Source organism: Gobius niger (assembly GCF_951799975.1).
Source record: "Gobius niger genome assembly, chromosome: 20".
Lineage (NCBI taxonomy): Eukaryota > Metazoa > Chordata > Actinopteri > Gobiiformes > Gobiidae > Gobius > Gobius niger.
In genome coordinates this window covers 27,780,642-27,798,775 of record NC_136871.1, presented here as the reverse complement: position 1 = coordinate 27,798,775, position 18,134 = coordinate 27,780,642, and the positions used below count along the sequence as shown (strand labels likewise).

At 43.3% G+C, this 18,134-nt stretch overlaps 2 protein-coding genes across 2 annotated transcripts in view; both read right to left on the bottom strand.

Annotated features, from left to right (window-relative positions):
- The window catches only part of grm2a (glutamate receptor, metabotropic 2a), a 56,066-nt gene extending 44,672 nt beyond the window's left edge, over positions 1-11,394 (bottom strand). The window contains exon 1 of the mRNA XM_079578867.1: positions 11,187-11,394. The gene's annotated coding sequence lies outside the window, so the exon portion shown is untranslated. The remainder of the gene's footprint in view (positions 1-11,186) is intronic.
- A 3,199-nt stretch (positions 11,395-14,593) lies between these two features.
- The window catches only part of tex264a (testis expressed 264, ER-phagy receptor a), an 88,200-nt gene continuing 84,659 nt past the window's right edge, over positions 14,594-18,134 (bottom strand). The window contains exon 4 of the mRNA XM_079578877.1: positions 14,594-14,991. Coding sequence (XP_079435003.1) covers positions 14,645-14,991 — 347 coding nt within the window. The 3' untranslated portion in view covers positions 14,594-14,644. The remainder of the gene's footprint in view (positions 14,992-18,134) is intronic.

Sequence of the window (18,134 nt, the reverse complement as noted above, 5' to 3'; positions counted from 1 at the left end):
CAACCCTGGGTTGTTGAGTAAAATGTGATGGGACATCTATAGCAGTATAGCTAACCTTGCTAATGCATAGCAGTCATTGATCTCTGAATCAAAGAGGGCCATGGACTCTGCCCCTTCAGTCCATGTATATCAATCCTACCAGAGCTGACCTTTACTCATTTGTTTCGCTTTTCCCACTGGATTGATCCAAAGACAGTTTGTGTACAAACATTTGGCTACTATGATGATTACTTGTACTTCCTTGTACTACTTGTACTTGTACTAGCTTCTAGGCTACACTGTCCAGCTCCTTCTGTATCTGACTCAAACCTCCTCTATTATTTGTGGAATTTAAATAAAGCAGTACATCTACCCAGGCTCACGCACTTAACACAGCCAGCCTTTATTAGCCAAACCTAGGCAACCATTTGTGTTTCCCAAAATAATTCGGCATAGAGCGGATGTTCCTTCCTGCTGCCAGCCCTCCATTTAAATCCAGCTGTTTCATCCCTTACAGACCCACAAAAACTAGCTTTGAAATATTGAGGCGACTTGCTGGCTGCATTTGTTGACGGCGGTGACATTACAATACCCAAATGGTGGTGAATTGAAAAGCGTTTTTGCCTCTATGGTGGGAGTAAGACAGCTGTAAAAAGGTGGTAAAGACACGAGAGGAGCACTTAGGACCCGAGCACAGGGACAGTGGCGACAAAAGGATTTCAGTCTGACACATAAACAGACACATGGAGCGTCCTCCACTCCCTCTATGCCGTACATGCAGTACTCCTATACACTACAGCCATGGAGGAGACACTTCAAGCATCATAGCTGCATAAAAGCATTCATAAAGATGTGCTCTGGAGAAGCAGTTGTTACATAAACATTACAGGCACAGGCGAGGGCACAATCTAACATATTGAGATTTTCAGTTTCACGGTTTCTGAAAACAAGCACATTATATAATGAAATATAATATTGTCTGACATCGAACAAGTAATAATAATGATATAGGCCTGAGACAGAGCTAAAGAAAGTTACTAGTTTGTATAATGCAGCAAATAGGTCCCAAAAAAGGAAACCGTAGGATTTCGTAAACCAAATACCGTTAAAGTTCTGTCAACAGTTGAAAACTTTCACTGAGTCTCTGCCGCCCATAAAAAGAAAGCATGTGCACCTGCACATAGACAGAGGTAGAAGTGCTGTTCTTAAGTAGAGGTTTGAGGACTTTACTTAAGTATTGTTTTTGCTCTTTTTGCACTACGTTTGAAAGACAACTATAATACATTTATACAAATGTACCAAAGTAAAACGGTAATTTAGTTTTCTTATTATTTATTACACGTCCTGTTTTTAAAGCCTTAAAATGCACACTCCAGAACAACAGGTGGCGCTGTGCAGATGTACCAATGCCACTGACTCACACCAAGCAAGAAGATTTGTCCCGATAGTGTTTCCATACCGAAAGTGACAAAAGATTTCTGAAGCTGCAAAGTTGTTTTTAAAAGCTCACATTTAATGGATTTGCACTTTCTACTTTGAACGCTGAAGTCTTTTCTACTGCAAATATTTCAGGACTTTCACTTCATTCCAAATTTGACAGAGCAACTTTCACTTTTATTGGAGTGATATTTGAGTAATAAAATCAAGTACTTTTACCACCACAGTATGATACTTCATATACTTCATCTCTGACGCCCTTCATGCCACACCTAGATACAATAACGTGGCTGAAATGGCCAATATGGGTGAAGTGCTTTGCCTAAGGACAATGGCCCGCATGAGGATTGATTATGAATTTGACTGCTACAGCTTATTGTTGCACATAGTTCAATACAGCAATGCCTAAACGTACGCAATTTACCTATGTCCCCACACAGGATTATGTCGACAAACTGGCGGCAAAGCTTTGGATTTTCCCATCCTCTTCAACAGATGGACTCTTTACTGAGGAGCCAGATGCCTGCCAGCCCCTCATACTACGCTCTGCTGAGGAAAAATCTAAATAAAAAGCATATGGAGAGCGCACTTGTATATGCAAAGACATTTGACAGGTGTGAGGTGGCACTATCGGCTAAAGACCTCATCCACTCCTTTTTTATATCTTTTTTTGGTAACAGGGGAAAGGGGCACGGCATTAATATGGAAATATCACTCCCGGCGATGCGATCTGGAGGTCATCACGTGTAGAGGAGATTCCCAGTGGGCGACTCTGGGGAGGGAGCGGGGCCTAAAATCACATTCACAGCTGACAGAGGATGGAGCTGGGTACGGGAAAGAGGTTTCACCGAACGTATTACTGAACACAAACAATGGAGGAAGAGGTAATCCAGGGACCAGCTGCCACTGAACCGCATCTGTCTCTGTCGGAGTGTGAATAATTTACCTACGTATGCTAATGCGGGGATGGATATAGGAATTGACACTGTTAGCTCACTTGCTAACCAGTGGATGTTAATGTGACGCAGACTGATAAGGTCATTTACCCATACTTTGAATCGACATCATCTGCATATGATAACACTGTAAGAATTATATAGCAACAATGAAATACAGGTGAAAGAGCAGGTGAAGACTGGGGCTTCTTCTGCAGGCAACCGTTCAGTTTCGATTCAAGACGTGGTTTACAGTTTTCGATAAAAAACCTTTGGCCGAACAAAGGCTAAGAACCGGATTATGGGTTTATCAATGACACATTTGTATCCAGGAAGTACAGGGCAAGGTCCTGACACCATAGAAGAAGAAACAGCTCAATTGAACACTTTTGCTCAAGGATTAGGTCTTTGACGAAGGCACGTTGTAACATGGTTTAAAGCTTGATTTTGCTCGATATGTCGACGAGTGCTGGCGCAGGTTTCCTCCGGTTTCCCCGACCACTAAAAACATGTATAATAGGCCTGAATGACTGAGCCTTTAGAGGTTATATTAGCAAGAGCATCTGGATTGCGCTTGATTTTGTACCTAATTCATACTAATCATAAACTAAGACACATGTGATTTAATGTGGCCCTTTGAGACGCATGAATTCCTGAGCATGTCAAATAAAAAAGTAAGTCTCTTCCTGTGCAGAGTTATGGATTTGTAACGAAATAACCAGTTTGCTCACTCCAGCCACTAGGGGGCAGCTTTAATTAAAAAAAGGAAACAATTCCACATGTGTCCAGCAGAGGGCACTGACATAAGAAGAGATCAGGATATAAACAGCATATTACAGCCACGTGGTAAATGGTCAGTCTGCCCCAGGGCGGCTGTGGCTACAATGGCAACTTACTGCCATCGAATGTGGTGTGAATAATACTGACTTACTTCATATAGCGCTTTGAGAAACATGTGAGACAGGCTGATGAAGCACAATAAGTATATGCTGTTATTTTGTATATATTATACATTATAGGCCCCGTGACCCGCTGTGGGGACTGAATTTGGGCCCATGCCCCAAACGACTTCAGGCGCCCCAGTACTAAGAGGTCCTTATTTGCTGGAGGAAAAGTCATTGCTGAACCTTGAAATATGTTGTGATACTTTCAGTGCATGCTGGGTTATCTTGACTTTTCCAGTGGGCCGCAGCACTTTTGCTTTGTCAGGAAAAAAAAGTATTCATAATGAATTCTTACAGTTGTGGCCAATAGGCTGTACAGGCTGCAGGAGGAGCCTGGGCTGCTGTTTGAGACATGAATAAAGTTACTCACGGTTTTGTCATGGAAATATATCATAATAACGAAGGTATCCATTGAAAGTTAGTTTATTGGTACAAGTTGTGGAGAAAGATGTGAGTAAAGAAGTGGACAGAGAAACAGGCAGGTGGCATTAGTGACACCTCAAAAGTGGATATATTCATTTCATGTGCAGAACCTGGTCTGTGTAATTGTACATCGCCCAGGGGCCCATCTCCGAATAAGGAGCCAGTCTAATGGTCAGAGTTAGTGGTATAGTGAAACCGGTGAGCCCAAAGGAAACCTACTCAGACACCCAGACACCGCTAACCGCTGTGCCACCATATTACAAGACAAGAGAAAGTGTCATCTACTGGTTACAATCCAACGACCTCTGACTTATAAACGTATACGAGGTGAGCTATATTATAAAATGAGGTCCCGCCGCTGGATACATTTGAACAAAGCGTATAAACAAGACCTAAACATAGAAATGGTTATAATTTCTCCAACACAACATAGGTCACTAACCAATCATCATGTGTGATTGGGTGATTGACAGATGCAAGCCGCGCTGCCTCATTTCACACAGTTTCTACAGTAAATGACTGACTGTAATGACGGAGATCCTTTTGTTGCAGTCCACCAGTGTTACTTAGTCACAATTATCCCTTGTGGACTTAATGAGAATCCTAAAGAGTTACATATCAATTATTTATGTCTTTCAAATGCCTTTAGTTGCCACATGTCCACACTGCTGCACCTACGTTTGAAGCCAAGCAGGAATCGAAACATTTTCACTAATTACTGGCTCATTTCCGGGCATTTTCACTTTCTGCTCAAAGGAATAATTGAGTGAGTCATTACAGACTCGCTGCTGCAGAGGTGGTTTTAATGCACTGCACAGGGGAGATTTATTTGAATTTTATGTATGTCTAACTGTTATCGCGAATGACAATGGCTTGAATTATTAAAGATAATTCAGATTTGATGAAGCTCGATGAAAGTCAAGGCATAACTTTCAGACTGTTTCCCATGTCTTCTTTAAGTCTTTAAAGTATGTTCCAAATTATTATGCAAATTGTCTTTCAGTGTCCAAAAGGAACAAAAAAAAAAAAAAGGATCTCTGCTAATGAAAAGCGAGAAATAGATGAATGCCTGGGACTAGGTATGAAAACCTTCGATATTTCACAAAAGATTAAGCTTAATCATCGTACTGTTAAGAGATTTGTGGCTGATTCAGAGCACACACAGGTTTGTGCAGATAAAGGCACAATGAGGACGGTTTCTGCCAGACAAACATATCAGATTAAGAGAACAGATGCTACAAAGCAGCAAACAGGTATTTGAAGCTGCTGGTGCCTGTGGAGTCTCCCGAATATCAAGGTGTAGGACCCTCCAGAGGCTGCAGTTGTGCATAAACCTTCTATCCGGGCCTCCCCTAAACTGTTAATTGAAGCTGATGAACAGAAACGGCTGCAGTGGCTCAGAAACACATGAAGACTCATTTTCAAACAGTCTTGTTCACTGATGAGGCCGTGTAGCCCTGGATGGTCAAATCAATGGAGTAGTGGATAGTTGGTGAATGGCCACAATGTCCTAACAAGGCTGTGACGTCAGCAAGGAGGGGGCGAAGTCATGTCTTGGGCCAGAGTCATGAGAAGAGAGTTGGTCGGCCCATTTAGGCCCCTGAAGGTGTGAAAAATTTGACTGACCACTTTCTTCTATGGTACAAAAAGAAGAACCGTTCTTTCCCTAACAAGATCATCTTCATGCATGACAACGGAGAGGAGAGAAACTCATGATGTGGACCCCCTCCTCCCCTGACCTCAACCCTACTGAGAACCTTTGGAGCATCAACAAGCAAAACATCTATGAGGGTGGGAGGCAGTTTTCATCCAAACAGCTGCAAACAAATCCAAGCAGAAGCTAAGTTAAAATGTAACTTGACCTGCTAAGATGTTCTTTTTTATTGAAATGTCTTTTGATTTCAGTGAATATGACCTCCTAATGCTGCAAATTCAGTAAATAACAATTTTCAGTTCTTTACAACCTATAAAATGTATTGAAACGCTGTTGTGCATAATCATTTGCTGCAGTACATTATGAGTTCAGGTTTTTTCCATCACATTCATATTATCTTCTAAGAGTTAAAGACTTGAAAATTAAGCCGACTGTCATTTGAGTTGATAATTTAGAAAATCTTAGATAATGTCATTTGCATAATAATTTGGAACGTACTTTACTTAAAGGCTAATTGGGATGGTTTTAATCCTGTTATCTTTTTGGCAAAACTTTCAACAGTGGCTCAGTGGCTTCAACTGGTGCTTGTCTTTCTTAGATTTTAAAAGTTAACTTCAAGGTTTCATTTAACTGGATCGTCACATATTTATCACATTTCTGTGTTGGTATTTTTTCCTTTCACACACATAATTAAACCTTATTTTTTCAGATTTTATCCTTAGGCCACTGGTGAGGAGAGAGTCACAAATGTCCTCCAAAACATAATCGATTCTTCACATTTGCAACAATGAATCAAGGCAGGATTTTTGCGATGAGAACTGCAAGGTGAGCGCGCAAGGCGATGGGCTGTGCAACGTGTGTCTCACGGCCACGGTTTCTCTGCCTTTGTAGTGCACATTGCACTGCCCAAACAGCTCAGAACTTCGCCAGGACTATTCGCAAACGTAGATGCGCTGAAAACCAACAGTTGACAGAGGTGTCTGAAATGTTAGTCGGTCGGCTCAAAACTGTGAAAGTGGCATGTGGGGGGATTGGTGCAGATTGCAGCAGATCAAATGGATAATGGCCCACAAGTAACTCATGCCCCTAGAGGCCATAAGCGCCACTGCAGGTGTCGTAGCATATTGCGATTTTTTACTCATTAATAATCTGTGAGAGTAAATACTACGCTGACAGAAAAGACAAATGGAGAGAGGGATATTGTACATCCAATTACACAATGGAAATATTTATTTTCACTCCAACTTGGCTGTAAACACTGTTTAAAGTGGCGTTAGCCCGCAGCTAGCTTTGCCCGTTTGCCTGCTAGATTCGTCTTCATGATTCCACTTGTGTGTATTGATGACTCCGACCCGGTGGCAGCTTAGTTGCAATTGTGGTTTTCTGGCCAGAAACACCAGAGGGAGATGAAAGACCCCAATCATCGCATTAACACTTGTGATTCCCCAGGAGGGACAACGGAAATGATTTATAAAGGTAAACGAGTTACTTAGTACTGCTTTAAACCTGTAAAGCACAATTGAAATCCAAGCTATTAATCATCATTCACGACACATTCTTGAGCACACATTTGTTCTTAACGCCTTCTTAGGAAGGTTTTTGGCATTCACAACATTTGATCTTAGCTGAAAAATTTCCTCTGTAAGAACAAAACCCAAGAACGCTCAGCAGAATTCTTATGAACAAAAAAAATCTCCACTTGTTCACGATCTTGCTCCTGATGGAACCCAACATTCAACATTAACTCAACTAAACGTTATTTGATGAAGACGAACGTCGGCCTTGATCTCACAACCCTGTGAATACAAATGCGCACACTCTACTGGTTGAGCTACGGGGGTGGAGTGTCAGGTTGCTGATTCACACGCCCAAAGGTTTAGGAGGGTCCTTGAGCTCGGAGCGACGATGGTGGAGATTTTTTTATTTGGGGGTTTTGTTGGTTGTTAGTTTTGGATGCGTTTTGCCAGTCATTTCCTCCTCTTTCTGCCTTTTGTGAATCATAGCTGGTGACATATGCTAATAAGTCCTCACATGCATGTGCTTACAAGTTGGGATTCACCAACTTCACACATGCAAAAGATTTTCCTACATAAGAACGTGACGTGATTCTGGCGCAGTTTCCTACTCCCCCTACATGTTCCAGCCATGTCCTAATGTGTAGAAAGAGCCCAGACCTGTTCACCACAACTGCCTCTAAACTCCTGCACTGTCACTCAAAAAGGTGTTAATTCGGGTCTGAAGTGCCGTCAGCACGAGCTTAATATAGAAGGTGCAGTTACACGTATGAGCTGAGGTGGCAGTAGTGAGTATAAAATGGCAAACTTGCATCTAGCCCCTTTAAGAAGATGTTCGTGAATGAGGCCCTTTGTTCACAGAAGAAAAAGGAGAAGCTGTATTTGCAGGGACATTTATTGTAGACCAACGCGTTTTGACACAAAAATCAGGGTTGATTCATTAATTCATACAATTATCCTTCCTCATTTCTGTGAATCTGATCAGCAAATCCAGAGTCAAAACTGCAGTAAGATGTAGCAGTGCAGTCGGTGCAGTTAAAACCCAAGGCTCTACATACAGTTACATTGAAATCATTCGGAAAAAGCCCCATCAAATGTTTTAGGTCTTTTGCACAATCGGTTTCAAACCTCGTGCTATCAACACATCACTTGTCAGTTTCCAGCTAAGATCTAAATGATGCTCCCAATTTGCTGATGCGTGTCTGCTGAATTGGAAACGGGCTATTACGGGAGCTTGTATTCATCCCCACAGGACCACATTTGTAAACCCCACAGGAACAGAGACGCATTTGGGGAAATGAAGGGCCAGTGAGTGAATGGCGATGCACCGACAGCGCACGGATCTCTCTCTTACGCAGAACCTGGAATGTTCCGCGCTCGAGCTGTGGCAAAGATCTCACTTGGTCAATGAAAGGAACCACGTCACAACTAGAGCTGCAAGAATAGGCCATATGAAAATAGACGCATTGTTCTCAGCGCAGCAGTGTGTCGAGCATCGGCAGAAAGTGGGTGGTTAACATCCGGGTGCATACTGTTGTTGTGCCATTGGGCAAGATACTGCACCCACACATTTCTCACCCGGTCAGACTAGTCGAGTGTAGCGACCCTCAAAACCTTTTTAGCTTTAGAAATGATCGTAATCCTGGGCAGTTCTCCATAACTGTTCCTATCATCATTCTTTATAAATAAGATGTTATTGTTCTGACAGAGCCCAGACTGCTGTCCACTAACTACCGTAAGGAAATCAGCAGCGTGACCCGGGACCGACCTTTCCACATCAATAGTTCATGAAGCAATAATCTTTAGCAGCAAACGTTGCGGATGATTTTCATCTGCTGAGGGTTGCTTACAGCTAATAAGCTGATAAGGTTCTAAATATATGTCTTCAATCTTACAGAAGGTGATGACGCAGTTAAAGCTGTTAAATAATGACTGGAGGATAAAACATTCCTGTGCGGCTGTAGTGATGAATGCCAGCACAAAAAGAAGCAGATGCATCCCCAACCCCTTGAGATACTTTAGACTTACAACGAACAAACAGTTGAGACTTCATTGAAATCTGCAATCCCCTCCAGAACCTTGGTCAGCGTCTGCATGTTTTGGGTTAATGCATGGACGGAGACACGTGGAGAACATGCCGTCTCCACGCACCTGCCCCGAAACTGAACCCGAGTCCTTTTTGCTGTGAGGCGAGAGTGTCAGCCAGCCGTCCAGCCGCCATTCTACATGTACATCCACATCAGAAATACAGCCCATCTGACAACTCTATATGAGCACATGGGGAACATGACAAGGCGTGACATGAATGAGGTTATATCAGCAGACAGCCGCTCCATACTCGGCTGCTATAGACTTAGGGGAGACTCCGTTTACTTGACACACTGAACTCAACTTCCAACCAAACCAATCTTTGAGGCTAATCTAGAGTTTCTTGATCAATGTGATTCGATGGCTTTGATGGTAGGTGAGGGTTTTTTTCCACTTCAGGTTGAACTCAAGTGGCCACATATAAACTATAGGGATAACAGCAGTGGACAATGAGGCAGTGAGGCAGTTTGCTATGGTTGTTTACATAGAGCTAAATATATCCACATTACATTTGCTCATTTGAGTGTGAACAGATGAAATCATTCGAGTTTGATCGTTTTCACTGGGGATTTGTCCACATGTCCGCATGTCCCTTTGGAGCAGTGTTGCAGCTTATTTTTTATATAAACACCATCAACGTATCTTTCTGCAAGTGGTTTTGAATGACCTAACAAATCATCAGATACTTGCATAGTTTAATGTGTACTTATGATTATGATTGTAGTTTATCATAAGCAAAACTGCGTACATTTACACTTGATCTTGCACATGATTTAAACACTGTTGGTGCAGCAGTAAGCGCTCGTGCCTTATAAAGCAAGACAAAATCCAACATTTGTTCCCCAGGTGGAAGGAGCATTCCGGTGTGGAGTTTACTGATTCTCTCAGGGTAGTTTTTCCTCAACCAACGGAAAACATGAACAAACCCGTGCTCTCCATGATCCAGGCTCTGGTCCCCGGGTGCTACACTGCGGCTGCCCACTGCTCCTGACAGGATGCCTGAGGCAGTGACTGCACCACGGGTCACAGAGGAGGTTTTTAAGTGTAAACTCAATTTGTGAGAATGGTTTGTGTAAATGTATCCAATTAAAATGGGCATGTGTTTGTGCACTTTCAGTGAAACACTCGACTTTTAGTTTAATGTATAATACTCGACTGACTTAGCATAGCAAAAACAGGAACAGGCCATTTATGGCAACATTGGCATTAAACTTAATCACTTTTACGAATTCCACTTCCTGCGCATGTTACGTGAATGCAACATCCTTTAGTTAATTCACCAGATCACTGAATTGATATAGTTTTCTGCCCAGTCCCGCTTTTGTTTTTTTGTTTTTTCTCCACCTCACCTCTGTTCCTGGATCGGATCAACACACCCACTTTCATTAAAATAATCTCTAGGCTGTATTTTTGAATATTATAATGCGTTACAAATGTCCCTGCGTTGAACCGCGCATTCCTCCACTCAGCCCTTCGTGCGTGCGTGTGATCCTGGGATGTTCCTGCTCTTTTGGGAATTCTCTATTGTTTGCTCCGCGCTCAACATGCAGCCGCCGCAGCGCGCGGACCCCTGGGAAAGCCAAGGTGCATACGGCGCTCTCTGCTTCTCCTGCCCGCGTGTCAACAGCACAAATCTGCCACTTTCCCAATAAAACACCTGAACAAGAATCTGATGATGAAGGAGAACAGCTTTGCGCGCAACTCTGATACAACTATAGCCAAACCAGGCGTGACGTTCCTTTACGCAAAAGTAAGTCATTTGCTGCTGGTTGAAAGAGATTTTTCGATTGTTAATCTTTACAAATTGGAGCAAGTGCAAAAATGATGCGATAAACAGTCCAGCGCTCGTGGAGCTCGCGCTCTGTCAACGCCTTGAAGCACAGTGTGCGGGAGGAATTCATGATCATGCATTAAGAATTCTATTTTTTTATTTTCACGCAGAAAATGGGGGTTTAAGTGGATTCTATGAAGTTGCAGCGCAGCCTTTGCCAACGCGCCCTGGGGAAACAAGACTGCACTCGTAGTAAAAGCTGTCTACAAGTTACAACATCAATAATAGCTCCCAAAAATGTGTGGGTATGTGCCCGTTACGCACCAAGCTCAGGCTGAAGGGAAACAGGCTGTACGTGACTCCATCAAAACAAAGACAACTCCACAGGCTTCTGACAGCGTCTCGATTACTACGGAAGACAAAGAGTTTGAGGCGTCTTACCTGATTCACTTTCCAAAAGGTCCTCGTGATGAGCGGAGTTGGAGCGCGCGCATGTCCTCACTCTGCAGCAGCGCTTTGAGGGGCTCAGGGAGGAGAGAGCAAGAGGGGGGGGGGACTGGGAGCTGTCCGTGGTGCTGAGCGGACTGAAGCGCAGCGCTCTACAAGTCACATCTGCTCCTCGAACACCCCGCCAATGACGCCCACCGCCTCTCCAGCTCATGTGTCCAACACGGGGATGGAGGAGAGAGAGCGGGGGGGGGGGGGGAGTAGAGAAAAAGAGTTGAAATCCGGTGAAGAAGTTGACTGAATGAGATGACGCTCACTCGCGCGATCAGTTGTTTATTTTTTATTTTTTTGAGATGCCAGCCCGCCGTGTTTACGAACGTCACGCCAGGTCTGGAGCGCGAGCCACGGGTCGCACCTCTTCAGTGAGGCAGCGGTGCGCTCCTGTTGCCTCGGGATGGATGCGAACCAAGAGCAGCACTTCTCTTTGGGGAGGGATTTATTCAGGATTACAGGCCAGTCCGGGCACAGGGCGCGAGCGTGGGTCAGTACCGGCGGGACGCACGCGCTCACCGCCTCTGAACCGAAGAAGCTACAAGGACGAGGCCCCAGGTGTGTGGAGCCCTGTGGAGACCTGCCCCTGCAACCCCCCCGCTTTAATGTCTCCTGGCTCATTTGCGCACCCTCGTCTTCAGGAGCGGAAGAAGCTCCAACTCTGATCTTTCTGTGAACCCACAGGGTGTGCAATAAAACATGAACATGGCATGGCTTTGAGTCCAAAAGCGGACATCCTTCTTCTGTTCATGTTGTGGCTCCAATGAAAACTCTGAACACATTAATGATGCTGTGATGGCTCACTGATGTTACATAATGGTTCTTTCTGTTCGATTTCACTAAAGTCATACACAGAGGGAGTCAGTGATAGGGCTGAACGAGATGGACAAAATGTCATTTCTCGATATTTATGCCAGATATCTCGATATCGATACGATATAACTACGGGATCGGTGAAAACCAAGCATTTTTCAGAAAAATCAAAACATTGTGATACAAAAGAGTGCAGTTTTATTGATGAAAATCTAAATCGTATAACTTGCTTTTTCGATAGGCCTATTAATATTTTGAATGTTCATATCTCGATATTGATATGAAAACGATATCTTTCAGCCCAAGTCAGTAATAATGTACATTTGCTGTACTCAAGTATAGTTTTCGAGGATCTGTGCTTTACTTGAGTAGTATTTTTGCTCTTATTACTCCAGTATATTTGAAAGACACTTTTTACTTTTCTATAAAGGCTCTAAAGTAAAACGAAAAAGTTGGCTCCATGTTTTGTCACATTTAAAAGCTTTATGAAGCCACTCCTGAACAGTAGAGGGTGCTGTGCAGATGTACTGTCAATGCCACTGGCTCACCACAAGGAAGAAGGTTTGTCCCCATCTTCTTGCTGGAATTCAGGAACAATATTAAATAATAATAATAATAATAATAATAATAATAATAATAATAATAATAATAATAATAATAATAATAATAATAATAATAATAATAATAATAATAATAATAATAATGCATTGGTTTTATATAGCGCTTTTCTGGACACTCAAAGACACTTTACATTGCATTATTCATTCACTCCATACCCGGTGGTGGTAAGCTACTATTGTAGCCACAGCTGCCCTGGGGTAGACTGACGGAAGCGAGGCAACCCGTCTGCGCCATCGGCCCCTCCGACCACCACCAACCACTCACTCACTCACTACATTCGCTAGGCTTCCTGGTGTTACTAAACGGTCTCCCATCCAAGTACCGACCAGGCCCTTCCCTGCTGAGCTTCCAAGGTCTGACGGGATTGGGCAGAGCAAAGGCGGTATGACCCGAATACATTAAAATATTAAAATATTTAAAATACATTTTAAATAGAGATAAAGACCTATGTGATGCTATTTTTGAGCCTTTAAATCCTTTCTTCAACATCAGCAACTCTGTTACGAAACAATTTTTGGTTGCCTTTCTTTCTTCATGAATAATAACATGATTAACGTCACCATTTATTCCTTGGCCTGAGACAGTTTTGTTCCATGTGTATAGACCTTTTCTTTACAGAATTATTAACCATTAACCAGGTCACAACATTAACATTTTCAGAGGCAAATTCTACTAAAGAATGTTCACCGCCCCCATGTTAAATTCAAGGCTTTTTAAAAAAATGTTATGACGTCACGTGAGTGCCTGACATGAACAAGTATCAGCCATTTCCCTCATTGCTTATGTGCGAATACAATCACCAGCATTTCTGAAGACGCCATGACGCTGGTCTGGAGTGAACAGATTTGTTTCCATAGGTCATCCTCCTCATTACACGGCTTTGGTGAAAGACCACGAGTGTCCGTCTAACAATCACGGCTCTGCTGCAAAAAGCTGGCTGATTAAAACCACACACTTCTCCTTCCGCACAAATCAAAAACTTAATGAGATGCTACACATGCACCCAAGATACGACCAGGGCTTTTAATTAGAAAATGTTTATTACAGACTGTTTTATGTCCAGCACAAAGAACATCTCGTTAAGATACTTGAAGTTGAGAAACAGAACTTAAAATTCAAATACATAAAGATATAGCTAGTATGGTTGTGTGTGTGTGTTTTTTTTAGCAGTGTCATTGGAATAATCTTTTCAGTCCTTTCCCTCCTGAAAACATAACACTTTCAATTTTACCAGTTTTTCCAACCATACATAGCACAACAGTCCGTGAAACTTAGCGTCGCTTTCAAAGAACCAACAAACATTTCGAAACTCATTTGTTGACTTTTTATTTTGATTCAACCTGCCTTCAACTCCCAACTGAATAATTAATACTCATAAACAACGCACAAACGAAACACCAACTTTTTTTTGGAACAAATCTTCAATATCGGGGCAGTTCATCGGTAGTTCATAATAATTGGTTACACTATAATATGTAATGTAAGGCAAGCGGTAACGCAGTGAAAGGAATGAAGAGCCAGTCAGTACGACGTAACCAGAGGTGGGCAGAGGAGCCATTTTTTCTTCTTTTTTTTGCTCGGCTACAAGTAAAAATATCTAAATAAGAGTAGAAAAATATCTGGTAAAAATACTACTCAAGTTCTGAGTATGTGTTTGAGCATAAACGTCAGATTCATGTTTAGCTCCGACAGACAAAACACAAAAGGGACAACGATTTTGATAAAAACAGATAAAGGGAAACGTAAATCTTCGTCATATGTATAAGGAAGAGTAGTCAAAATATTAACTGAAGTAAGAGCACTCTTCAAATATATTACTTAAGTACATGTAGTAACTGGCTATTTCCCACCTCTGACTGTAACTGACAATTGGTCGTGAACAATATACTGTAACTACTAACAAAGAAAAATATTGGTTCTTTACCAATCCACCAGGACATAAAATCCACCATTTTTACATTCAAAAACTATTCCTCTCCAGCTCCCACAGGGCCGTCCTCCTCCCCTGCATTGTCTCCACTGACGTCCTCTACTTCCTGCTCTTGTGTCTTCACTTCCTCTTCTGGTTCTCCAACTTCCTGTCTGTCCTGGTCCATGTCTAGCTCCTCGAAGGATGATCCGCTGCTGCCCAAGGAAGCGTTGGACCCTCGTGGAGAGTGGTCTCCGGGTTTGGGTTCCTCGCTGGGATCTGGGACGTCCCGTAGAGGCAAGGAGGAGGCGAGGGAGGCGGCTGTGGAGGCGGCCAGTGACGTCTCTCTGCTGTCCCAGGGGGCGCCGCCGCTCACCGAGCTCACGTCACTGTGGGAGTCTGCGCCTGTGGAGCCACAAAGAGGGCAGGTGTAAAGTACAAGACAAACATTTTACTCCGTTACATTTTTAGGTTTCTGAAGCTGACGCGTGAGTTTAGCCATGAAGACAGTTTCTTTATCTGTTACAACCCTCTAACCTCTCAATCACTGTCAGGATCATAACCTGTTACTTTTATCCAACGCCACGTCAGCCAATGATACAAAAGGCAAAAGCTGCACAACACATCGCAAAGATGTGAAGTCATTTCATTGTTTATTGCATTAATTTTCCACTTTTAAGCGGCGAACGGACGACTATCTAGTTTAACAAATCAGAAGCGGCCTTCACTGCTCACCGCCGAAAGCACTCTTGTGCTATTGTGGGAAAACAGAAAGCATTATGGACAATAAGAAACTGACTGGCACGTCTGGAGCGAGGATGTGTCAGAATGATGTGCAAGTTGAAACCAAGTATCTACGAGGCAACACAGCAGTCCTCCATTAACTTTAGAGCGACACTCACTTAATGACTTTATGAAGTCTAAATAACTTATATCACATAACAGACTAATAGACACTTTTACTGAAGATTGGAAGGAATATGAAATCAGAAGTGTGAGTTAATGGGCCATAAAGAACCTCAGAAAGCAGCTCACCTTTAGAGGAAATGTTTAAAACTTCAAAGTCACATTACAGCTGCTAAGCACATCGCTTGCTGTTATTAGAGGTATTCATATTCATTTATTCTTGGCACTATTGTTATTTCACAAACTATATTTGTCATTACACATCACTATGAATAAAATGACTTTGTTTTTCATTTAGATGTTGTGTCCAAAGATCTATTGTAAAAGCATCTGTATTTTGACTTATTACATTGCTGTGTTAAGGAACATATTTCACGTTACTTAGTCGATATTTTTATTATTGACCTTTATTTAACCAGGATAGTCCCACTGAGCACCCTCCGAGATCGGGTGAGGAGCTCAGTTACCCGGGAGGAGCTCGGAGTAGAGTCGCTGCTCCTTCACGTCGAAAGGAGCAGCTGAGGTGGCTCGGGCATCTGTTCCGGATGCCTCCTGGTCGCCTCCCGCGGGAGGTGTTCCAGGCATGTCCTAGTGGGACAAGGCCTTGTGGAAGACCCAGGACACGGTGGTGGGACTATGTCTCCGAGCTGGCCTGGTGTCGCCTCGGGGTCCCCCCAGAACAGCTGGAGGAGGTGTGCGTGGATCGGGAAGTCTGGGCGTCTCTGCTGAGACTGCTGCCCCCGCGACCCGGCCCCGGATAAAGCGGAAGAAAATGGATGGATGGATGGAATCCCACTGAGATTAAGAATCTCTTTTTCAGGGGAGTCCTGGCCCCAGAGGGTAAGCTATTGCACATGTTTTTTGTGGTAGGGGAAAGACACGGAGACACGGGGAGAACATGCAAACTCCACACAGAAAGACCCCGTCCTGGTGGGAATCGAACCCGGGACCTTCTAGCTGTGAAGCATGAGCGCTAATCGCTGCGCCACCGTGCCGCCCATACACATGCTATTTCTTTAGATGAATGATGAGAAATATCCCAATAATGGTAAAATTGCACACCTGTTTCACATATGGCAAGTTTTCCCACTATCGTGCAGCGATTCTCACGAGCTGCAGTGGTAAAAATAGGCTCTTGCTATCAGACTTTTGTTGCCAGGCATTGGTGAAATTACAAATGCAATAAGCAGCAGAGGTAATAACTGTAGGTCGCATGGTGCACCTGCCTCCCACAGCACAAACGCAGAGAGGGGAGAGAGAAATGTAGAAATGTTTGCTGTATTTGTACAAAGTGACACATAAATATGTCATAAAAAAAACTGTTGAGAGTGACTAAAGATGGCGAAGGAAATTATAGAATAATAAGATTATAGGTTCAAAAATGTTAGCAATGTAAAGCACATTAATGAGTATTTGGGGACTTTCATTTCACTTTCACAGGTGGAAAGTGTCTTCAGTGTTTGCCTTAATCATAGTGTAAGTGTAAAAGTGTAAGTAAGAGCTTTCCAAATTTTTGCCAGGTTGCATTTTGCCTTGTTCCTATTGACATTATGAACATTTGCATCAAAAATTGAGCCAATAGGACGGCTGTAAAGGGTGGCACACTTCGTCAGTATTTGTACTGCTCTAAGAATGTGCAACTTGGGCTGGAAACAGAGGGGGAGGGGCTGTGGTGCTTTTTGTTGGGATCACGTTTCGGCCATGTGGAGAGTCCCGCGCTCCTTGATCGGCATCTCTTCCCTCTCTCGGGACACGACCAGTGTTTAGGCAAGGCAACTTTTTTATACCACGTATTTCGTACACAAGGCAACTCAATGAGCCTTACAAAAGAAGATGTGCCTAAATGCTGAATACAGTACATGATTTCGTGCAATGGAGAGGAGATGATACAAAGGCTGGAAAGGGAAAGCAGCGCCTCAGTCGACCTCTTCTTATAAATGACACCCTTTAGACACCTTTTTTGGTACTTTGGTACAAGCTACAATATTCCATGGCTTTAACAATGCATTTCAAACAGTGTATGAAAATCCCAAAGCCCTCTAGTGCTGCACCAGGCTCGTCCCGTTAATGTCACCCCTCGTCTGTCCCCTCTCCTCCAGCTGGACACCCCTTTCGCTTTGCTGCCGTCTTTTTCTTCTTGCGTAGCCACAATTACAAAACTTCTGTCCCGCGACCGAAATGCGTCTTGACACTCCCACAGGACACGAAGCCGCCTCTGTCCGGGCAATTTTCCCTCTGCTTTCACACTTCAAATAAATCTCATCTCCACATCACTCTGTGTTTCCACTAAATGCATCACGGGGGACAGAAATACAATAAACAGGGATTTGCGCCCCGCTTTTGGGCCCGCGGCGCCGGTCTCCTGGTTCCTGTCCATGTAATTATCACATCGGGCACATCCAAGGAGCGGGACTATATCTGGGGTTATGAGCGAGGTGAGGCGATGAGCGGGGGGGGCTGTAATAAGCTGTTGATTAAGGGGCAGGTTTGAACAGGGGAGGTCTGAGCCGTGACAATGAGGCTGTACTTTAAGAGAGGGTTTGTGCTAAATGTGTGATTGAGGATAAATTTAGCTGCTCAATCGTCATCCAACATTGTGAGTAAACCAATATTCCAACTTTTAACTTTTCCAGGAATATTAA